The sequence below is a fragment of the Oratosquilla oratoria genome, chromosome 19 (genome assembly GCF_046742065.1).
Source record: "Oratosquilla oratoria isolate Oo_2021 chromosome 19, ASM4674206v1, whole genome shotgun sequence".
NCBI lineage: Eukaryota > Metazoa > Arthropoda > Malacostraca > Stomatopoda > Squillidae > Oratosquilla > Oratosquilla oratoria.
Window position 1 is genome coordinate 37,823,607 of NC_134795.1, and position 17,378 is coordinate 37,840,984.

Below are 17,378 nucleotides of genomic sequence, written 5' to 3' on the forward strand. Positions count from 1 at the left end.
TCTATCACAGACAAAATGATGTGTGGCTCTGGTCCTTAGGGGCGCCCCATATAGACGCTAAAGTATCAACTGCATGCTACTTTGCCACAACAACATGCAGCCAATAGCCCAGACGGGGTAATGATAATGGTAATAATAATAATAATAATAATAATGATAATAATGATAATAATGATAATAATAATAATAATAATAATAATAATAATAATAATAATAATAATAATAATAATAAGAAGAAGAAGAAGAAGAAGAAGAAGAAGAAGAAGAAGTTTATTTGGCAATGAATCAAATAATGGAATACAGATAATGAAAAGAACACACAGTTTGAAATTACAATTACAATTGCCGAGGATAACACAAAAAAGTATGTAAGCTTATTTCCATTGTGGTCCCCATTAGACTGTTTTTCTACACTAAGTTACATCGACAACATACGTAGTGGTTAAGGGGACCAGAAACAGTCATGAATAATATCAATCAGTACACACATGACACATAAACATTATTATAGATTTGCTAATACTACTAAAATGTTCGTAACACGTAGGATATTGAGACTTGGGCACCATCACAATAAAGGAACATTGCATTATGCATCAGGAACAACAAAATATTACTAAAAGGTACCAAAAACAATAAGAGTGAGTACCAGATCAGTGTAGTACCCTTAGTAATGTACTACATTATTCTACTGCTGTAGCAGTAAGTGTAGGACAATAAAGGGGAGGTCCATCCCAGGGTAAGAGTAAATATCAAGTACCACGGGATAGAAGGTAGCAGGCCATCAACAATATCAACATCAACATGTTGTTATAGTGAATGCTACATAGCAGCTTAGGTCATATATTAATTTAAAAATTTCCCTGTACCTCAGGACGGAGTGGGCAATTACACATTAGTTTGAGCACCAGGAAGGTACCAGTACTCGTATGAGTAAAACAAGGAGCTCGAGGGAAATGTCCAATCACCTTGTTGCCTGGTACCCCGATTCACCAGGCTTGTATTATGCTCAGATCATAACTGTTCTCGGACTCATACCTGAAACATATACCATACTATGACAAGCATAACAAAGGTGGAAACCAGTTTTGAACATCAAACATTGTTATACTAAGCTGAACCTCTGAAGGACAAAAGGGGAGGTCAGAACAGTTATGAGTGAACGCAGATTTGGCTGGTATTATTCCTGGTACCCCTCACTAGGCTAGTGGTACTGTACATAAAATCAAGGCTGTTATCGGTCCATAGCTGAGACATACTAGTAATCCTTGACTTTTTTCTTGCAAGTAACCTTGCTATCTGACTGCTTAATGGACATAGGTACTGAGTTCCATAGTTGAACACCTGTGAAGTAAAAGCTGTTTTTAGTGAAGGAACCTGCATGAGTTACAATAAAAGACCCTTGACTGTTCCTTGTTCGGCTCTCGGCAGATAACGTAAAATTACAGCTCACATATGAAGGTACATAATTATGAACGACATTGTAAACATGATTTAGTTTCAGCTGCTGGACACGATATTTTACAGGTAACATTCCTACTTTGCTTAATTCTTCTATGACCTTGTTTTGTGCAACCTGTAGCCGATACTGTTTTTTTTTTCTGCTCAGACTACTGAACCAAGAACAATCGTAATCAAAGTGATGGTGTATCAGGGCTGAGACCAGAAGCTTGTTTCCATATCGAAATTTCTGGCTTCTCTGTACAAAAATTTAACTTTATGTGAACACTTGGACACAATCTTATCCGTTAAGGCATTCCCTGAGAGGGACTGGTCTAAGGGTATTCCAAGATAAGTTACCTCTTGTTTTGACTCCCAGACATTATCCCCACATCTGACCTGTACACCGCGGTGTTTCCTGAGGTTGGGTTTTGATGCGAAGACAATACTTAACGTTTTACCAAGGTGTAAAGACAGCTTGTTATCTATGAGCCAGTCCTGGATTGATGATAGTTCGACATTCAAGGCCTCCCCTATTTCAACTGGGTCCCTACCTGAGACAATTAGTGCGGAGTCGTCTGCATAGAGTAACTTACATTTCACCGCACCTGGCATGTCCCAGAGGCGTTATAAATATTTTTTTCATATATTCGTCAGTATAGTGAAATTCCACTCGTGTAGTCCATTTGCGTAGGTGAATATTACGGACTTAAGATATTTTTCGGGACTTCAACTCTTATGGTTTCCTTCATTCATTTCAAGCAGCAATTTGTCATGACCTTTCAGAATGCTCTCGGTATGCATAGTATTCAGTGGCTATGAGGTTAAGGAGCCTGGTGTACACATATCCTTATTTTACTGTATATTATTGCATTATTGCATTCTCGTCTGGGGTATTGGCTGGATGTTATTGTGGGAAAGTAGCACGCAGTTGATACTTAAGTGTATATGGGGCGCCCCTACGGACCAAAGCCACACATCATTTTGTCTATGATAGAGGAAAACTCTTCATAGAGAAATGATGACACTTTTATACTACGACTGTCCCTCCGTTATGCTGTCCCCCAACCCCTTGCTGCTGTCCTGTACCATTTCTCTGAGTATTCATTTTCTGCTGTGGGGGAATTCCCTGTGGTGGGGGAAAAGAATACTGCCACAAAGTATTTCCACTTGGATCGTAAGAGGCGAGAAGAAAGGGACGGGGATTGGGACTAGGCATCCTTCTCCTTGTAGCCCCACAGGGGACATTCCTAAACGAAAAAGTAAAGGCATAAGAGGGTCTGGGAGTTTTCCGACCAGCACCCTAAGGTTTGGGTCTTTTAATGTGCGTGGATGTGGTACAGATGAGAGTAAAAGGAAAGAGATAGGTAGTATGTTTGTGAGAAGAAAGATGGATATCTTGGCTTTGAGTGAAACTAAGTTGAAAGGGAAGGGTGAGTGTAAGTTTGGGAGTGTAAGTGGGAGGTTATCAGGAGTGAAGAGAGGGCGAGGGAGGGAAGGAGTGGCTATTCTAGTAAGTGAAGAGATAGGTAAACGGGTAGTGGAGTGGAAGGAGGTTTCCTCAAGGATAATGTGGATGAAGGTGAAACTGGGAAAGGAGATATGGGTCTTTGTAAGTGCATATGGGCCTGGCAGTGAGAAGTGTGTAGAAGAAAGGGAGGCCTTTTGGATAGATTTAAATGAGTGCATAGAGGATTTAGGGAGAAATGTCAATGTAATAGTACTGGGAGACCTTAATACCAGGGTAGGAAATGGTCCAATTGATGGAGTGGTTGGGAAATGTGGAGTTCCAGGAAAGAATCGTTGTGGATAGTTGATGGTGGAAATGTGTCTAGAAAGAGAGTTGATGATAGCAAATACAGTGTTTTTGGAAGAAAGTCAAGCATAAGTACACATGGGAGAGGGTGGTGGATGGAAGGGTGGTAGATAGAGCGTTGATGGATTATGTAGTGGTAAATAGGACTATGATAGAAAGAGTTAAGGATGTACATGTGCTGAGGGGAGAGGGTGGGGGAATATCAGATCATTTTCTGGTGGAAGGTAAGTTGAGAGTGGAGGATAGATGGAGAAAGAGGAAAGGGACAAAAGGTAGGGAAGTGCTTAGAGTGAACTCTTTGAATGAAAAGGAAAAGGAGAAGGAGTACAAGAAGAAGCTGAAGGAGGAGTGGGAGGGAGTGAAGGATAGAGTAGAGCTAGGTGTGGAGGAGGAATGGGGATGGTTCAAGGAGGGAGTCACAAAGTGTGCAAGGATGGTGTGTGGAACAAGAAGGACAGGAGGAAATAGAAGGAAGGGTAGTGAATGGTGAGATGAGGAAACAAAGAAGGTTGTAGAAGAGAAGAAGCGAGCTTTCACAGATTGGTTACAAAATAGGACGAGGGAGTCATATAAGAGGTACAAAGAAAAGAAAAGAGAAGTAAAGCAAAAGGTAAAGGAGGCAAAGAGGAGAGCAGATGTGAAGTGGGGTAAGAGTATGACAGAAAATTTTGAAAGTAATAAAAAGATGTTTTGGAAAGAAATTAAGAGAGGAAGAGGAGGCGAATCAAGTAGAGAAGAAAAGGTAAAAGGTGCAGATGGAGAGATGATAATGGAAGAGAAGGCAGTAAGGGGAAGATGGGCAGAATATTTTAGGGATTTGCTAAATGTGAAGGAGGATAGGGAGGGAAAGATAGTTGCAGTGGAAAATGCTAAGAAAATGAGAGTGATGAGTGAGGAAAATGGAGGAGAAATAAGGAAGGATGAAGTGAAGGCAGTTGTTAAGATGATGAAAGCAGGTAAGGCACCTGGTCTGGATGGATGCCATGCAGAATGTCTAAAAAAAGGAGGTACAGTGATGGTGGACTGGCTGGTGAGGTTATTTAATGTTTGTTGGAGAGAGGGTAGAGTGCCGGAGGACTGGAGGAGTGCCTGTATAGTTCAACTTTACAAGGGAAAAGGGGACAAGTATGAATGTAGTAGTTTCAGTGGGATTAGCTTGTTAAGTGTAGTTGGGAAGGCTTATGGGAGGATCTTGATTGAAAGGATTAGGAGAGGAACAGAGGGAGTAATTGGTGAGGAACAGTGGATTTAGGATAAGTAGAGGTTGTGTAGATCAGATCTTTGTGGTAAGACAAATATGTGAGAAAGCTATAGGAAAGGGAAGGATGTTTTTTTGGCTTTTATGGATCTGGAAAAGGCTTACGATAGGGTAGACAGAAAGGCACTGTGGGAGGTTATGCAGATATATGGGATAGGAGGAAAGCTTCTAGGAACTGTCAAGAGTTTTTATGAGAGTAGTAGAGCTTGTGTCAGGATTAGAAATGGAGAGAGTGAGTGGTGCGAGGTAAAGGTGGGACTTCGTCAAGGATGCGTTATGTCGCCCTGGCTGTTCAACTTATACATGGATGGGGTAGTGCGAGAGGAAAATGCAAGGGTAGTGGGCAAGGGATTGGAGATGGTTAAAGAAAATGGAGAAAAGTGGGAGGTGAGCCAGCTGTTGTTTGCTGACGACACTGCGCTTGTGGCAGGATCGGAGGAGGGACTGAGGAAGTTGGTGGCAGAGTTTGGGAGAGGATGTGATAGAAGAAAGCTAAAGATAAATGTGGGTAAAAGTAAGGTGATGAGATGTACAAGGGGTGAAAGTGGCAGTAGACTGGAAGTGAGCATTAAGGGAGAGCGACTGGAGGAAGTGGATAGTTTTAGATACTTGAGTGCAAATGTGGCAGGAAAAGGTGGAGTGAAGGTGGAGGTAGAATGTAGATTGAGAGAAGCGAGTAAATGCCTTGGGAATTGAAGAGTGTAATGAGGAATAGACATTTGGGAATGGATGCTAAGAGGAGACTGTATGAAGGAGTGATTTTGCCAACAGCACTGTATGGGGCAGAAACATGGAACATAAGAGAGGAAGAGAGAAGGAGTTTGAATGTGTTTGAGATGAGGTGTCTGAGAAGTATGATGGGGGTTACTAGGCTAGATAGAGTGAGAAATGAGGAGGTGAGGAGAAGAACGGGGTGGAAAGGGAGCTGGGAGATAGGGTTGATGAAAGAGTATTAGGATGGTTTGGACACATAGAAAGAATGAGTGAAGAAAGACTAGTAAAAGAGGTATGGAAGGCAGATGTGGAGGGAGTGAACATGAGGGGACGTCCTAGGATGAGGTGGATGGAAGGGGTGAAGGGGGTTTTGGGGAAGAGAGGAATGTCTGTTGAGGAAGGACGGAATAGGACAGAAGACAGAGGTGAATGGAGAATGGTTGTATATGGATGTTGTGATGCATGAGGTGGAATGGGTGGGGGATGGGGGATGAGGTAGTATGTGTGAGCAAAATTTGACGGAGCCCGTAGGGATTTCTCCCCGTCTTCTCATTTTATGCATGGGGGGACGGAGAGGGGGTGTCGCCGATTTAATGAAGCGGCCTTGCTGTGGATGTGCTGTGTCTTGCGACACTGCTTCTGACCCAGGGCAGTGGACAAGGTGCAGGGATGACCCGTCATCCAGGAGGTACTAAGATGAGAGGGAGGGTGGAGGGGTGTGGAGTGTATTCAGGGATGGAATGGGTGGGAATGATATTATGCCTTTTCCTTTTTGGCTACCTCCCTTGTAAGGGGGAAAAAGCCTTGGTATATGTATGTATGTATTATTGCATGTACGTACTCATTCATGTGGAGACGAAATTCTCTTTGTATGTTATACATATCCATTGTCTATATTTCACCATTTTATTTCGATTTATTAATCAAATTTGTGTTGTTTATAAATAGGACGCAACAACCAAGCAAGGCGAAGTCAGGTCATTCAGCTTCACGAGCTACGAACAAGTGTGGGATTGCCAATCACGTGAAGTTGCTAATTCTCGAGTCGTCTTGAATAAGACGCTGACGCAATGACGTCATCTTCGTGGTATCGCCGGACCGTTTTCAACTTCAAAGGAAATCGCGAATTCACCAAGTGAGTGTATTTAACTGTCATCACCCTTCTTTATATCTTTATGTTTTTATTAATTAATTCATTAGTTAATTTCATTATTGATTTATTTCAACATCTACACACCTTTCGTAAAAATTCCCTCTCGTACGAGTCGTACGCCCCACAGGCGACGAACCATTGAGGCCTTATTCTTCCGATGTACATGGATGTTTTACATGGCTGAATAAAATCGATTGGTATCAACGAAGTTAAAGGTTGGTGTTAGCAGGAGGGGTATACTATAATAGTCTTTCCTCCTTTATAGGGCCGGATATGAAGCGGCTAAGGAAGATTTCAACCCAGCAGATCTGGATGTGAGTTGCGCAGATCGTCATTATATGATCACAGGTATGTGTTGTCATGATTGAACAAAATGTTGACAATTATTATTCTGTCAGGTAACAGGGATTGTTCCGTATTTTTCTATAATATTCGAACCATCATACAACTATACTTGAAATTATATAATCAACTTTTATTGATTTGTTTATTAGGTATTTGTGTTTTGTTGGTGAAAACCAGCCCATCTATCCTTGAGGACAAGACTAAATAATATATTTGAATAATTTATCTGTACTAATTTGTAAATGTCACTGAATGTTATCATGCAAAATAAGTTTGACATGCCATGGTTAGCATAACTGAAGTTCTTCTGTTACCTCCATTTTGGATATATATATATATATATATATATATATATATATATATATATATATATATATATGTATATATATAATATATATATATATGTATATATATAATATATATATATGTATATATATATAATATATATTATATATATATATACAGTATACCTACACATTGATCCAACAGTAATCATATAAAACACATGAATAAAGATATTTTGCTGAAACCACGAGGAAATCAAAGATCGGAATACTGAACATTTTCGTCTATTGAAGACATTTTCAAAGTAGGCCTACTTTGAAAATGTCTTAAATAGACGAAAACATTCAGTATTCCGATCTTTGATTTCCTCGTGGTTTCAGAAAAAAACATACATTCATACATACATACCATTTGTACGAAAAATATTTTGGGTGACATTTATCTTCGAACAAAACCGGCTATGTAGTAATGTAGTAAATACTTGTCCATTTCTCAGCTAAAAGGCCTGTTTAGCAATGAAATTATTCAGCGTAGAAAAATATGTGTTTAGATATGTTTTATGTCCTTATTGTCACAATTTAGTGTGCATATAAGTATTTTTCTTTTTTAAACATTAACCTATTAACGTCGACAGTTGACATCAGGTTTGAATTTATAAGAAAACAAATACGCGAAAATTTAACGCTATATTTATAGTGCGACTTCGTGAGTATGATTAATACGAATAAATATGAAAGATTTGTATTCTTTGCGTGGAAGTAAGCCAGTTTTATGTAGATGGATTCTGTTGTCATTCAATAGGTAGCAACAGTGGCATTGGCTATGAGGTGGCTCTTCATATAGCCCAGCTGGGGGGAATTATCCACATGGTTTGTCGTAGCGAAGAATCCGGCAGGAAAGCCCAAGAGGAAATCACCAAAGTCACCGGCAATAAGGTAAGTAAATGTGGCATTTGATGGATTAAGTTTCTCACTCCTCAATAGGAACATGGACCAATGATAGGTAATCCTGCAAACATTGGCGGATCGGGGGGGGGGGGGGCGCTGAAAGGGCTGAAGCTCCCCCCCACAAATTTTTGTCTTTAACATCCCATTGTCAGAGAACTATTTGTTCGATTTTTTTTTTAAACCGACCCTCCTTTTAATATATATCTAGCGTATTTCGGATTTAATTGACACTGAAGGCCGAACCGGACCCGTAAGTATTCATATGACAGGGTCATGGTGGTATTGGAGCGCAATTGGCTTTTGTCGGTTTCAAATAGATAGAGCATCGTGCGATGGCGTCACGATGGCAATGAATGGTGGTTGGTTGAGGTTATCTCGTACGATGCTGTAGCGCAACGTTGGGAAAGAGGGATGGAAAAACTTGAAGTGGCAGTTTTATTTTTTGTCATACTTGTATTCTATTTTTCAGGAAGAGCCATGTATGTGGGTGTGTATAAAGTTTTTTACCATTGCAGTCTAATGTATTGACCATTTCCTCCATATACTTTTGTAAATAGCTTCAAAATGCTTCTAAAAAATTTCACATTTCAAATCCCCAGCTGATTCTGGTCGCTATCGCTCGCTTTCCACACACTCATACATAGTTCAGCCCCCCAAAAAAATTATTTTCTGGATCCGCCATTGCCTGGATGGTGAACATCAGAGAGAAAAATCTCCTTTCTTCCCGTTTTGTCGTGGTGTGTGTGATTCTTTGAAGAGTTTACTCTCATTTCCAAATGGTCCGCCGATTGGAACATGAGGCTCTGTGTTTCACAATCTCGCAGTGTTAAATCGTTGCACAACTTTCTGGATATCTCACTTTTGCTAATTCAGCGCACAACTTTCTGAATATTTCACTTATGCAGGAATATAGTGAACTTGAATTCTTGCGCACGTTTGACGCTAAGCTGACATTTGAACGTCACATTCGGTGTATATCAGTTTCTGCTGCTCGCAAGCTGGTAGTTTTAAGAAAGGTTTATGATACAGTCTTTGGTGCACCCATTTCAGCCAGCTTTATTTTGCATTTTGGCACTGTTTGGAGTATTGCTGTCTAAACAAATCCACTGCATCAACTCACCTGAGGCTGACCGATCGTGTTTTTTTGTATAGCATGTTTTCATTGGGATGTGAAGTGTTTAGCGATTTTAACCATTGCCGTTAGGTCAGCATGGTTTTTATGTTATACAAGATACAATTAGCTGTTGTCCATTATATGCTTGTGTTCCAGGCTTGCACACGTGTCCTTCAGATGTACGAGAATTATGTCAAGTGTAAACTCGTCCACTTTGCTGTTGTTGGTGAAGTTTCATGTGAGCTAGTGTCACAGGTGTGTGTCCAGCCCACTTCTGTTGGTCTGCAGAATTGCCTGGGCAGTGATACACTACAGATAGCATACTCAAGTATAAACCAGCGGCTATAAGTTACTGAAGTAATTACAAAGGCGGAGCATGCCGACAGGAGACCTTTTGGTTCATAACTAGGTCGGATGCGGAAAAAATGTAATAATGAAAAATAAAGTAAAGAAAAATAGATAAATATTATAATGATATCAACAATAACAAATAAAATAAATTCATAGATATAGTTAAATAATAAACAGATAAATAGTAAATAATAGTATATTGGCAGATAACTAATAATAAAAATCAAGCAAATAATAATAAACAAATAAAACAATAACAAACAAACAAATAATATCAAATAAATGGCAGTCATTACAGCATCTTTCTAAACGAATTTTAAACTGAACTAAATTGCACTGCCACTGCAGGAAATTTGTTCTATTCATTAACTTCACGGTTAGCGAAGTTGTTTCTACCCACTTCCAAATTAAATAAATTTCCTGACAATTTGAGACCATTATTTCTTGTCGGATTCTCATTCAGTGTGAAAATTTTGTTACTATAGAATCTTAAAGACCTGTATCAAGTCACCTCTGAGTCTACGATTTTTTTTAGGGAAAACAGATTCATATGTTTTAGTCGGTTTTTGTATGATTTATTTTTTATATTTTGTACTTTTTCCAATATGTCGCATGTCCTTAAACGGGATGTATGAATCATCTTAGTAAGAGTATTTTGAAATATTTCCCACATCTGATCTACAGGTCTTTCGCTTAATTTTGCCTCTCAATCTGTAAGCTGAAGCTCCTGACGTAGTCCTATAAACTGAGCTTTACTAAAATCTGGTATTTTAGATATACAAATATCTATTCTAATTTTTTTTTTGGCAATTTGAATCTAAGTTGTGATCGCTACTCGCAATAGTTTCCACAACTTCTACATCGGTTATCATGCTTTCACGGATAGTGATCAATAGATCGAGTAAGTTTCCATGTCTTGTGGGCTCTTTTACATGCTAAACTAAGTAATTGTCACCGAGAAAATCAATCAAATCTTTAATGAGATTCAGTGACCATATTCCAAATGTGGACGAACTAACGATTTATACGAGTTTAGCTTGTTAGTGAGAGATGAACTTTTGAAGTCAAAAGATCCTTCAATCGGTCCTAGAATCTTGTTTGCTTTCTCAGAGGCTGAAATACATTGCTTAGATGATTTGAGATCGTTACTGATAATTACGCCGAGATCCTTTTCACTATCAGCTTTTGTTAACAAATTTCCAAATAACTTGTAATTGTACTTACTGTTATTCTTACTTATGTGCATAACCTTGCATTTACTTGTGTTGAATTTCATTTGTCACTTTTCAGACCATTGCTGTAATTGATCTAAATCTTCTTGAATATCTAATTGATTTAAGTGATCATTTGCCATTCCGCACAGTTTTGTATTATCAGCAAATTTTGAGACAATAGATTTTAGTCCATGGTCTATATAATTGATATGTACTATGAATAGAAGTAGCCCTTGAACGGAACCCTGAGGAACTCCACCCGTAACATTTTTCCATCCAGAAGTTTTTCCATTTAAAACAACTCTCCGTTTTCGATCATTCAACCAATTTCTAGTCCAACTTAATAGGCTACCATTTATTCCGTGTAAAGCTAATTTAGTAAGTAGTCTTTCGTGGGGGACGGTATCAAAAGCTTTTGCAAAGTCTAGATATATTAAATCTATTGTTTCTTTTGTCATACTTTGAGGCAACTGTGTTGTAGAATTCGAGTAAGTTAGTCACCCAAGAACGTTTCCGTCGGAATCCATGCTGGTAATCATTTATCAGTTACTTTCTAAATGACGTTCGATAGCATCTCTGATGATAGTTTCCATAATTTTTCCTACGATTGAAGTCAAGCTTATAAGCCTGTAGTTGTTTGATTTCTTTTTGTTACCTTTTTTGAATATTTGAGTAACGTTAGCTAGCTTTCATTCTCTTGGGACATCTCCGTATATGATAGATTTCTTGAAAATCATTTCTAATGGAACGACAATCTCATTTTTCATTTTCTTTAAGATTTTTGGATGCCAGCCGTCAGGCCCATGTGTTTTATTAATTTTTAGTTTCTCTATACACCTTTTATTTATTTATTTATTTATTTTTTTATATTTACCGTAGTAAGTTTACCCTAGACTTTTCACAGGTTTCAGTTTGGAGTTCACTTTCAGGTGTTTCATTTACAAAGACTGAGCTAAAATATTTGTTTAAAATATCACACATTCCTACATTAGAATATTCATATCGACCGTCAGCAGATAATAGTGGACCAATGTAATTCCTAATAACCATTTTTATCTCTAACGTAACTATAGAATTCTTTGGGATTCTCTTTGGATATATCAGCGATAATCATTTCATATTGTCGTCTTCGTTTTTTTATTGTCTTTAGATCTCTGTATAATTACATAACTTTGATAGTCATTAAGTGAACCCGAGCAAGTGTATTTTTTATAAGCCTGTCTCTTTTTAGCAATACTTTTTTCAGTTTCTTTGTCAAGCCGTTTTGGACGAGCCTGATTTTGGGGGCGCATGTCCTTAAACGGGATGTATGAATCATCTTAGTAAGAGTATTTTAAAATATTTCCCACATCTGATCTACAGGTCTTTCGCTTAATTTTGCCTCTCAATCTGTAAGCTGAAGCTCCTGACGTAGTCCTATAAACTGAGCTTTACTAAAATCTGGTATTTTAGATATACAAATATCTATTCTAATTTTTTTTTTTGGCAATTTGAATCTAAGTTGTGATCGCTACTCGCAATAGTTTCCACAACTTCTACATCGGTTATCATGCTTTCACGGATAGTGATCAATAGATCGAGTAAGTTTCCATGTCTTGTGGGCTCTTTTACATGCTAAACTAAGTAATTGTCACCGAGAAAATCAATCAAGCGATTACCTATATGGCGATCCAATCAATTTCAGTAAAATTGAAATCACCCATTATCAATAGGTCCCGGTTGCAGAAACTAGACAGTTCTTGAAACAACAGTTTGTCGTGTGGTAATGATAACGTTTTTGGCCTATATATTACACCTACATTCATTTTTTGTCCATTTGTTTGGGTTAATGCTACCCACAAACTATCATATGCATCCTGTTTCACTTTCTCTGAAACACAGGCATGGACATTGCTTTTAAGGTACAACAAAGCACCCCCACCTTTCATGTGGTTTCTATCCTGATGAAAGTATTCAAATCCCACAATATGTTATGGTTCAGACATATGGAATGAGGAAAGACTAGAAAGAACATTGTGGTAAGTAGAGGTAGATGGAGTGAATTTAAGAGTTAGACCAAAAATGAAGGGAACGGACGGGGAAAAGAGCAGCAAGAAGGATGACGAGCAAGAAGGTAATGTGTAAAAGCTGTCAGGGCATAGATTTACTCTGGAAGTGGGTAGAAACAACTTCGCCAGCCGTGTAGTCAAAGAAGGGAGTAAACTTCCTGCAGAGGCAGTGGCAACGTAGTATGGTTCGAATTTTTAAGATTCATTTAGATTGACACCAAAACAACATTTCCTCTATCCTTAATATGTATATATATATATATATATATATATATATATATATATATATGTATATATATACATGTATATATATATTATATATATATTATATATATATTATATATATATATGTATATATATATACATGTATATATATATATATATATATATATATATATATATGCAAAGTAGACCACTTGGAAAAAAAGAAAATAACGAAGCAGCGCGCTTTCGTATATTACATCTTCAGTGCAACAAGTATATAGTAATAGAAATGCATAGATAATATATACATGAAAAAAGGAACAAGGACAGTTTGAATAAGGGTAGCGGACAATTACCCCCTGGAGGGCGGAAGGTCAATGCCAATACACTAATGATGGTGGGGCGACATCAGGTCACAGTCGCCAGGGTCAATGTGTCCACTAATGATGGTAGGGCGACCTTAGGTCGTAGTCACTGGGTTACATATTACCTGATATTATTTTACTAATTTCTTGACAAATAAAATTATCAAGTTTATATGTTTGTGTAGGTTGGTATTTTGATCACCGGTGTTATGAATCAAACTACACTCTATTAAGTCCGCTCGTGACCTCAGCTCTCAGTCCGCTCGTGACCTCAGCTCTCAGTCCGCTCGTGACCTCATCTCTCAGTCCGCTCGTGACCTCAGCTCTCCGTCCGCTCGTGACCTCAGCTCTCAGTCCGCTCGTGACCTCAGCTCAGTCAGCTCGTGACCTCAGCTCAGTCCGTTCGTGACCTCAGCTAGAGACCTCGTTTTTCTGCACAGACACCAGCTAGCGAATACCTGTGAAATTTATATCTCCGAATAGTGTTAAGTGATTGTGTTGTGTTTTTGTAATTGTATACGTATAGCGCTATACAGTTACAGATATAAGATAAAGTGTAGTGTTCTATTTAAATTCAAAACAGTTTTCTGTTACTGTACTCTAAAGGTAGGAGAAATAGTATTAGGTAAGCAGAGTAAGCTTCGCGTATTTAGTTTATTAGAAACCGCTTTGATTTGTTGTTGTTGTTGATTTGTATTTTCTCTTTGCCGTTTTTATTGCTAAGGGAGGAGGGAAATGGCTTGTGAAGGTTGCGTGAACCTAGAGGTCCGTCTCAGGATGTGTGAGGAGGTAATTCGTCTTCTCAGGAGTGCGCTCCGTGAGAAGAGTGAAACCCCCCCACAACCCAAAGAGCGTTCCACTTCTTCCCCTACTGTCACTGCCGTGAGCGAGTGGCGCTCCGTGGGGTCCCGTTTGTCGAGCCCGCGTTCGGTAGACGTGTGCCCTGTGGAGCAACCGCTGGCTCTAGCCAATCGTTTTGTTCTACTGGAGGATGAAGTGGCTGAAAGCCAGGAGTTCTTGGTGGTGGGGGACTCCATGGTGCGAGGCTATGACGACATCCTGCAGCGGAAGACTAAGTGACATTGCAAGCTTGTATGTCAACCGGGCCGTGGGATCGCCGATTGTACCCAGTCCATCAGGGAGCAAGGACGGAAGAACACGGTTACGATTGTTCATACGGGAAGTAACGATGTAGGTAGGGTGAGATCAGAGGAGCTTGTTCGGAATTACAAGGTCCTCCTTCAGGAGATGAAGGAACGTGGGAGCCGTCACGTAGTCTGTGGGATCCTCCCGAGGATCTACGCAGAATCGTGTTGGAACAGTAGAGCCATAGGGATCAATGATAGGATATCGCAGTTGTGCACACAATTGGGATACCACTTTCTTGATCCTTGGTATCTCTTTTCTATGCGCCATGACCTTTACGCTTCTGATGGGATCCACCTTACTCGCAGAGGCAAAGATGTTCTTACAAACCTCATTGTGGGAGTTTGTAACGAATTAACTCCTTTTTTAGGGTAGAAGCCCAAAGGGAAGGGGAAATAGAATGTACTTGGGAAAACAGTGTAGAGTATAGCATTAATGTAGAACAATGTGCCAGTATAGGACAAAATATAATTTTAGGATATAATGTCGCTAGAGGACGAAATGTTACATTAGGATGTAATGTCATAGGACAAAATGTCGCAATGGGATGTAATGACAGTGGAGGACAAAAGATCACGATGGGAAGTAACGATAGTGGAGGACAAAATATCACGATAGGATGTAATGATAATGGAGGAGAAAATATCACGGTAGGATATAATGTCAGTGGAGGACAAAATATAATTTTAGGAAGGGACACCGGACAGAATGTCAATGAAGGCCAAAATATCATGATAGGATGTAATGACAGTGGAAGAAAAAAGATCACGATGGGATGTAATTATAGTGGAGGAAAAAACATCACGGTAGGATATAATGTCACCGGAGGACAAAATATAATTTTAGGAAGGGATGCCGGACATAATGTCAATGAACGACGGGAGGCCGGCGTGAATCACGGTGACGTAGGGGGACAAAATGTACAAAAGAGATCGGATGACCGTGTTCGGCCAGATGTCCGTGATGAGGGAAATGTTAATGTTAATTTTGATGGGATAAATGTTAATGAGGCATTGAATGTCAATGAAGGACCAAATAATAATAATATAGAGCAAGGTATAAATAACAAACAAAATGATAATGTAAGACATGATATTGAAACTCAAAATGTGTCAAAAAGAAATAATCACGAGTTTCTTAAAACCATGTACTTTAATGCTCGTAGTATTAGGTACAAATTTCAAGAAATACAGGCGTATGTCAAAAACGAAAATCTCGATATGATAGGAATAACTGAGACATAGTTAAATGGTACTGAGTTCGAAGCTGAATTTAATATTGCGTGATTTAAACACTTTCATCAGGATAGAAACCACAAGAAAGGTGGGGTTGTTCTGTTGTACGTTAAAAACAATGTTCATGCTTGTGTTTTAGAGAAAGTGAAACAGGATGCATATGATAGTTTGTGGGTTGAGTTAACCCAAACAAATGGACAAAAAATCAATATAGGTGTAATATATAGGCAAAGACATTATCATTAGCAGACGACAAACTGTTATTTCAAGAACTGTCTAGTTTCTGCAACCGGGATTTATTGATAATGGGTGATTTCAATTTTACTGACATTGATTGGATGACCCTTGAACATGGCCATATAGGTAGTCGCTTGATTGATTTTCTTGGTGACAATTACTTAATTCAGCATGTAAAAGAGCCCACAAGATATGGAAACTTACGCGAAAGCATGGTAACTGATGTAGAAGTCGGTGGATCTGTTTCAAATAGCGATCACAACTTAGTTAAATTCAAACTCCTAAACAATTTTAGAATAGATACTTGTGTTTCTAAAATACCCTATTTCAGTAAAGCTCAGTTCATAGGACTACGTCAGGAGCTTCAGCTTACAGATTGGGAGGCAAAATTAAACGAAAGACCTGTAGATCAGATGTGGGAAATATTTCAAAATACGCTCACTAAGATGATTCAAACTTACATTCCTTTTAAGGACAGACGTCCCCCAAATCAGGCTCGCTCAAAGAGGCTCGACAAAGAAACTGAAAAAAGTATTGCTAAAAAGAGACAGGCTTATAAGAAATATAAGTGCTCGGGTGCATCTAATGACTATGAAAGTTATGTATCAATACAGAGAGATTTAAAAAAGACAATAAAAAAAGAAAACGACAATACGAAATGAACATCGCTGATAAATCTAAAGAGAATCCCAAAGAATTCTATAGTTACATTAGAGATAAAAAGGTTGTTAGGAATCACATTGGTCCACTATTATCTGCTGACGGTCAGCTTGAATATTCAAATGAAGGAATGCGTAATATCTTAAACAATTATTTCATCTCGGTATTCGTAAACGAAACACCTCAAAGTGAATTCCAAGCTGAAACCTGTGAAAAGTCTAGAGTAAACTTACTCACTACGGTAAATATAACAAAAGAAAAAATTAAAAGGTGTATAGATAAACTCAAAGTTAATAAAACACCAGGGCCTGACGGTTGGCATCCAAGAATCTTAAAGGAAATGAAAAATGAGATTGTTGTTCCATTAGAAATTATTTTCAAGAAATCCATCATATCCGGAGATGTCCCAAGAGAATGGAAGCTAGCTAACGTTACTCCCATATTCAAAAAGGTGACAAAAAGAAGCCAAATAACTATAGGCCTATAAGTTTGACTTCAGTCGTAGGAAAAATAATGGAAACTATCATCAGAGATGCTATCGAACATCATTTAGAAAGTAACCGTTTGATAAATGATAGCCAGCATGGTTTCAGACGGAAACGTTCTTGCGTGACTAATTTACTCGAATTCTACAACACAGTTATCTCGAATTATGACAAAAGAAACAATATAGATTTAATATATCTAGACTTTGCAAAAGCTTTTGATACCGTCCCCCACGAAAGACTACTTACTAAATTAGCTTTACACGGAATAAGTGGTAGCCTATTCAGTTGGACTAGTAATTGGTTGAATTGTCGAAAACAGAGAGTTGTTTTAATTGGAAAAACTTCTAGATGGAAAAAA

General features: G+C 38.5%; 1 protein-coding gene across 2 annotated transcripts in view; it reads left to right on the forward strand.

The window, feature by feature from the left end:
* The window catches only part of LOC143035845 (uncharacterized), a 181,943-nt gene that overhangs the window by 29,244 nt on the left and 135,321 nt on the right, over nt 1-17,378 (forward strand). For both annotated transcript variants that reach the window (XM_076202909.1, XM_076202910.1), the window contains exons 2-4: nt 6,177-6,363; nt 6,647-6,729; nt 7,813-7,946. In XM_076202909.1, coding sequence (XP_076059024.1) covers nt 6,299-6,363; nt 6,647-6,729; nt 7,813-7,946 — 282 coding nt within the window. In that variant the 5' untranslated portion in view covers nt 6,177-6,298. The remainder of the gene's footprint in view (nt 1-6,176; nt 6,364-6,646; nt 6,730-7,812; nt 7,947-17,378) is intronic.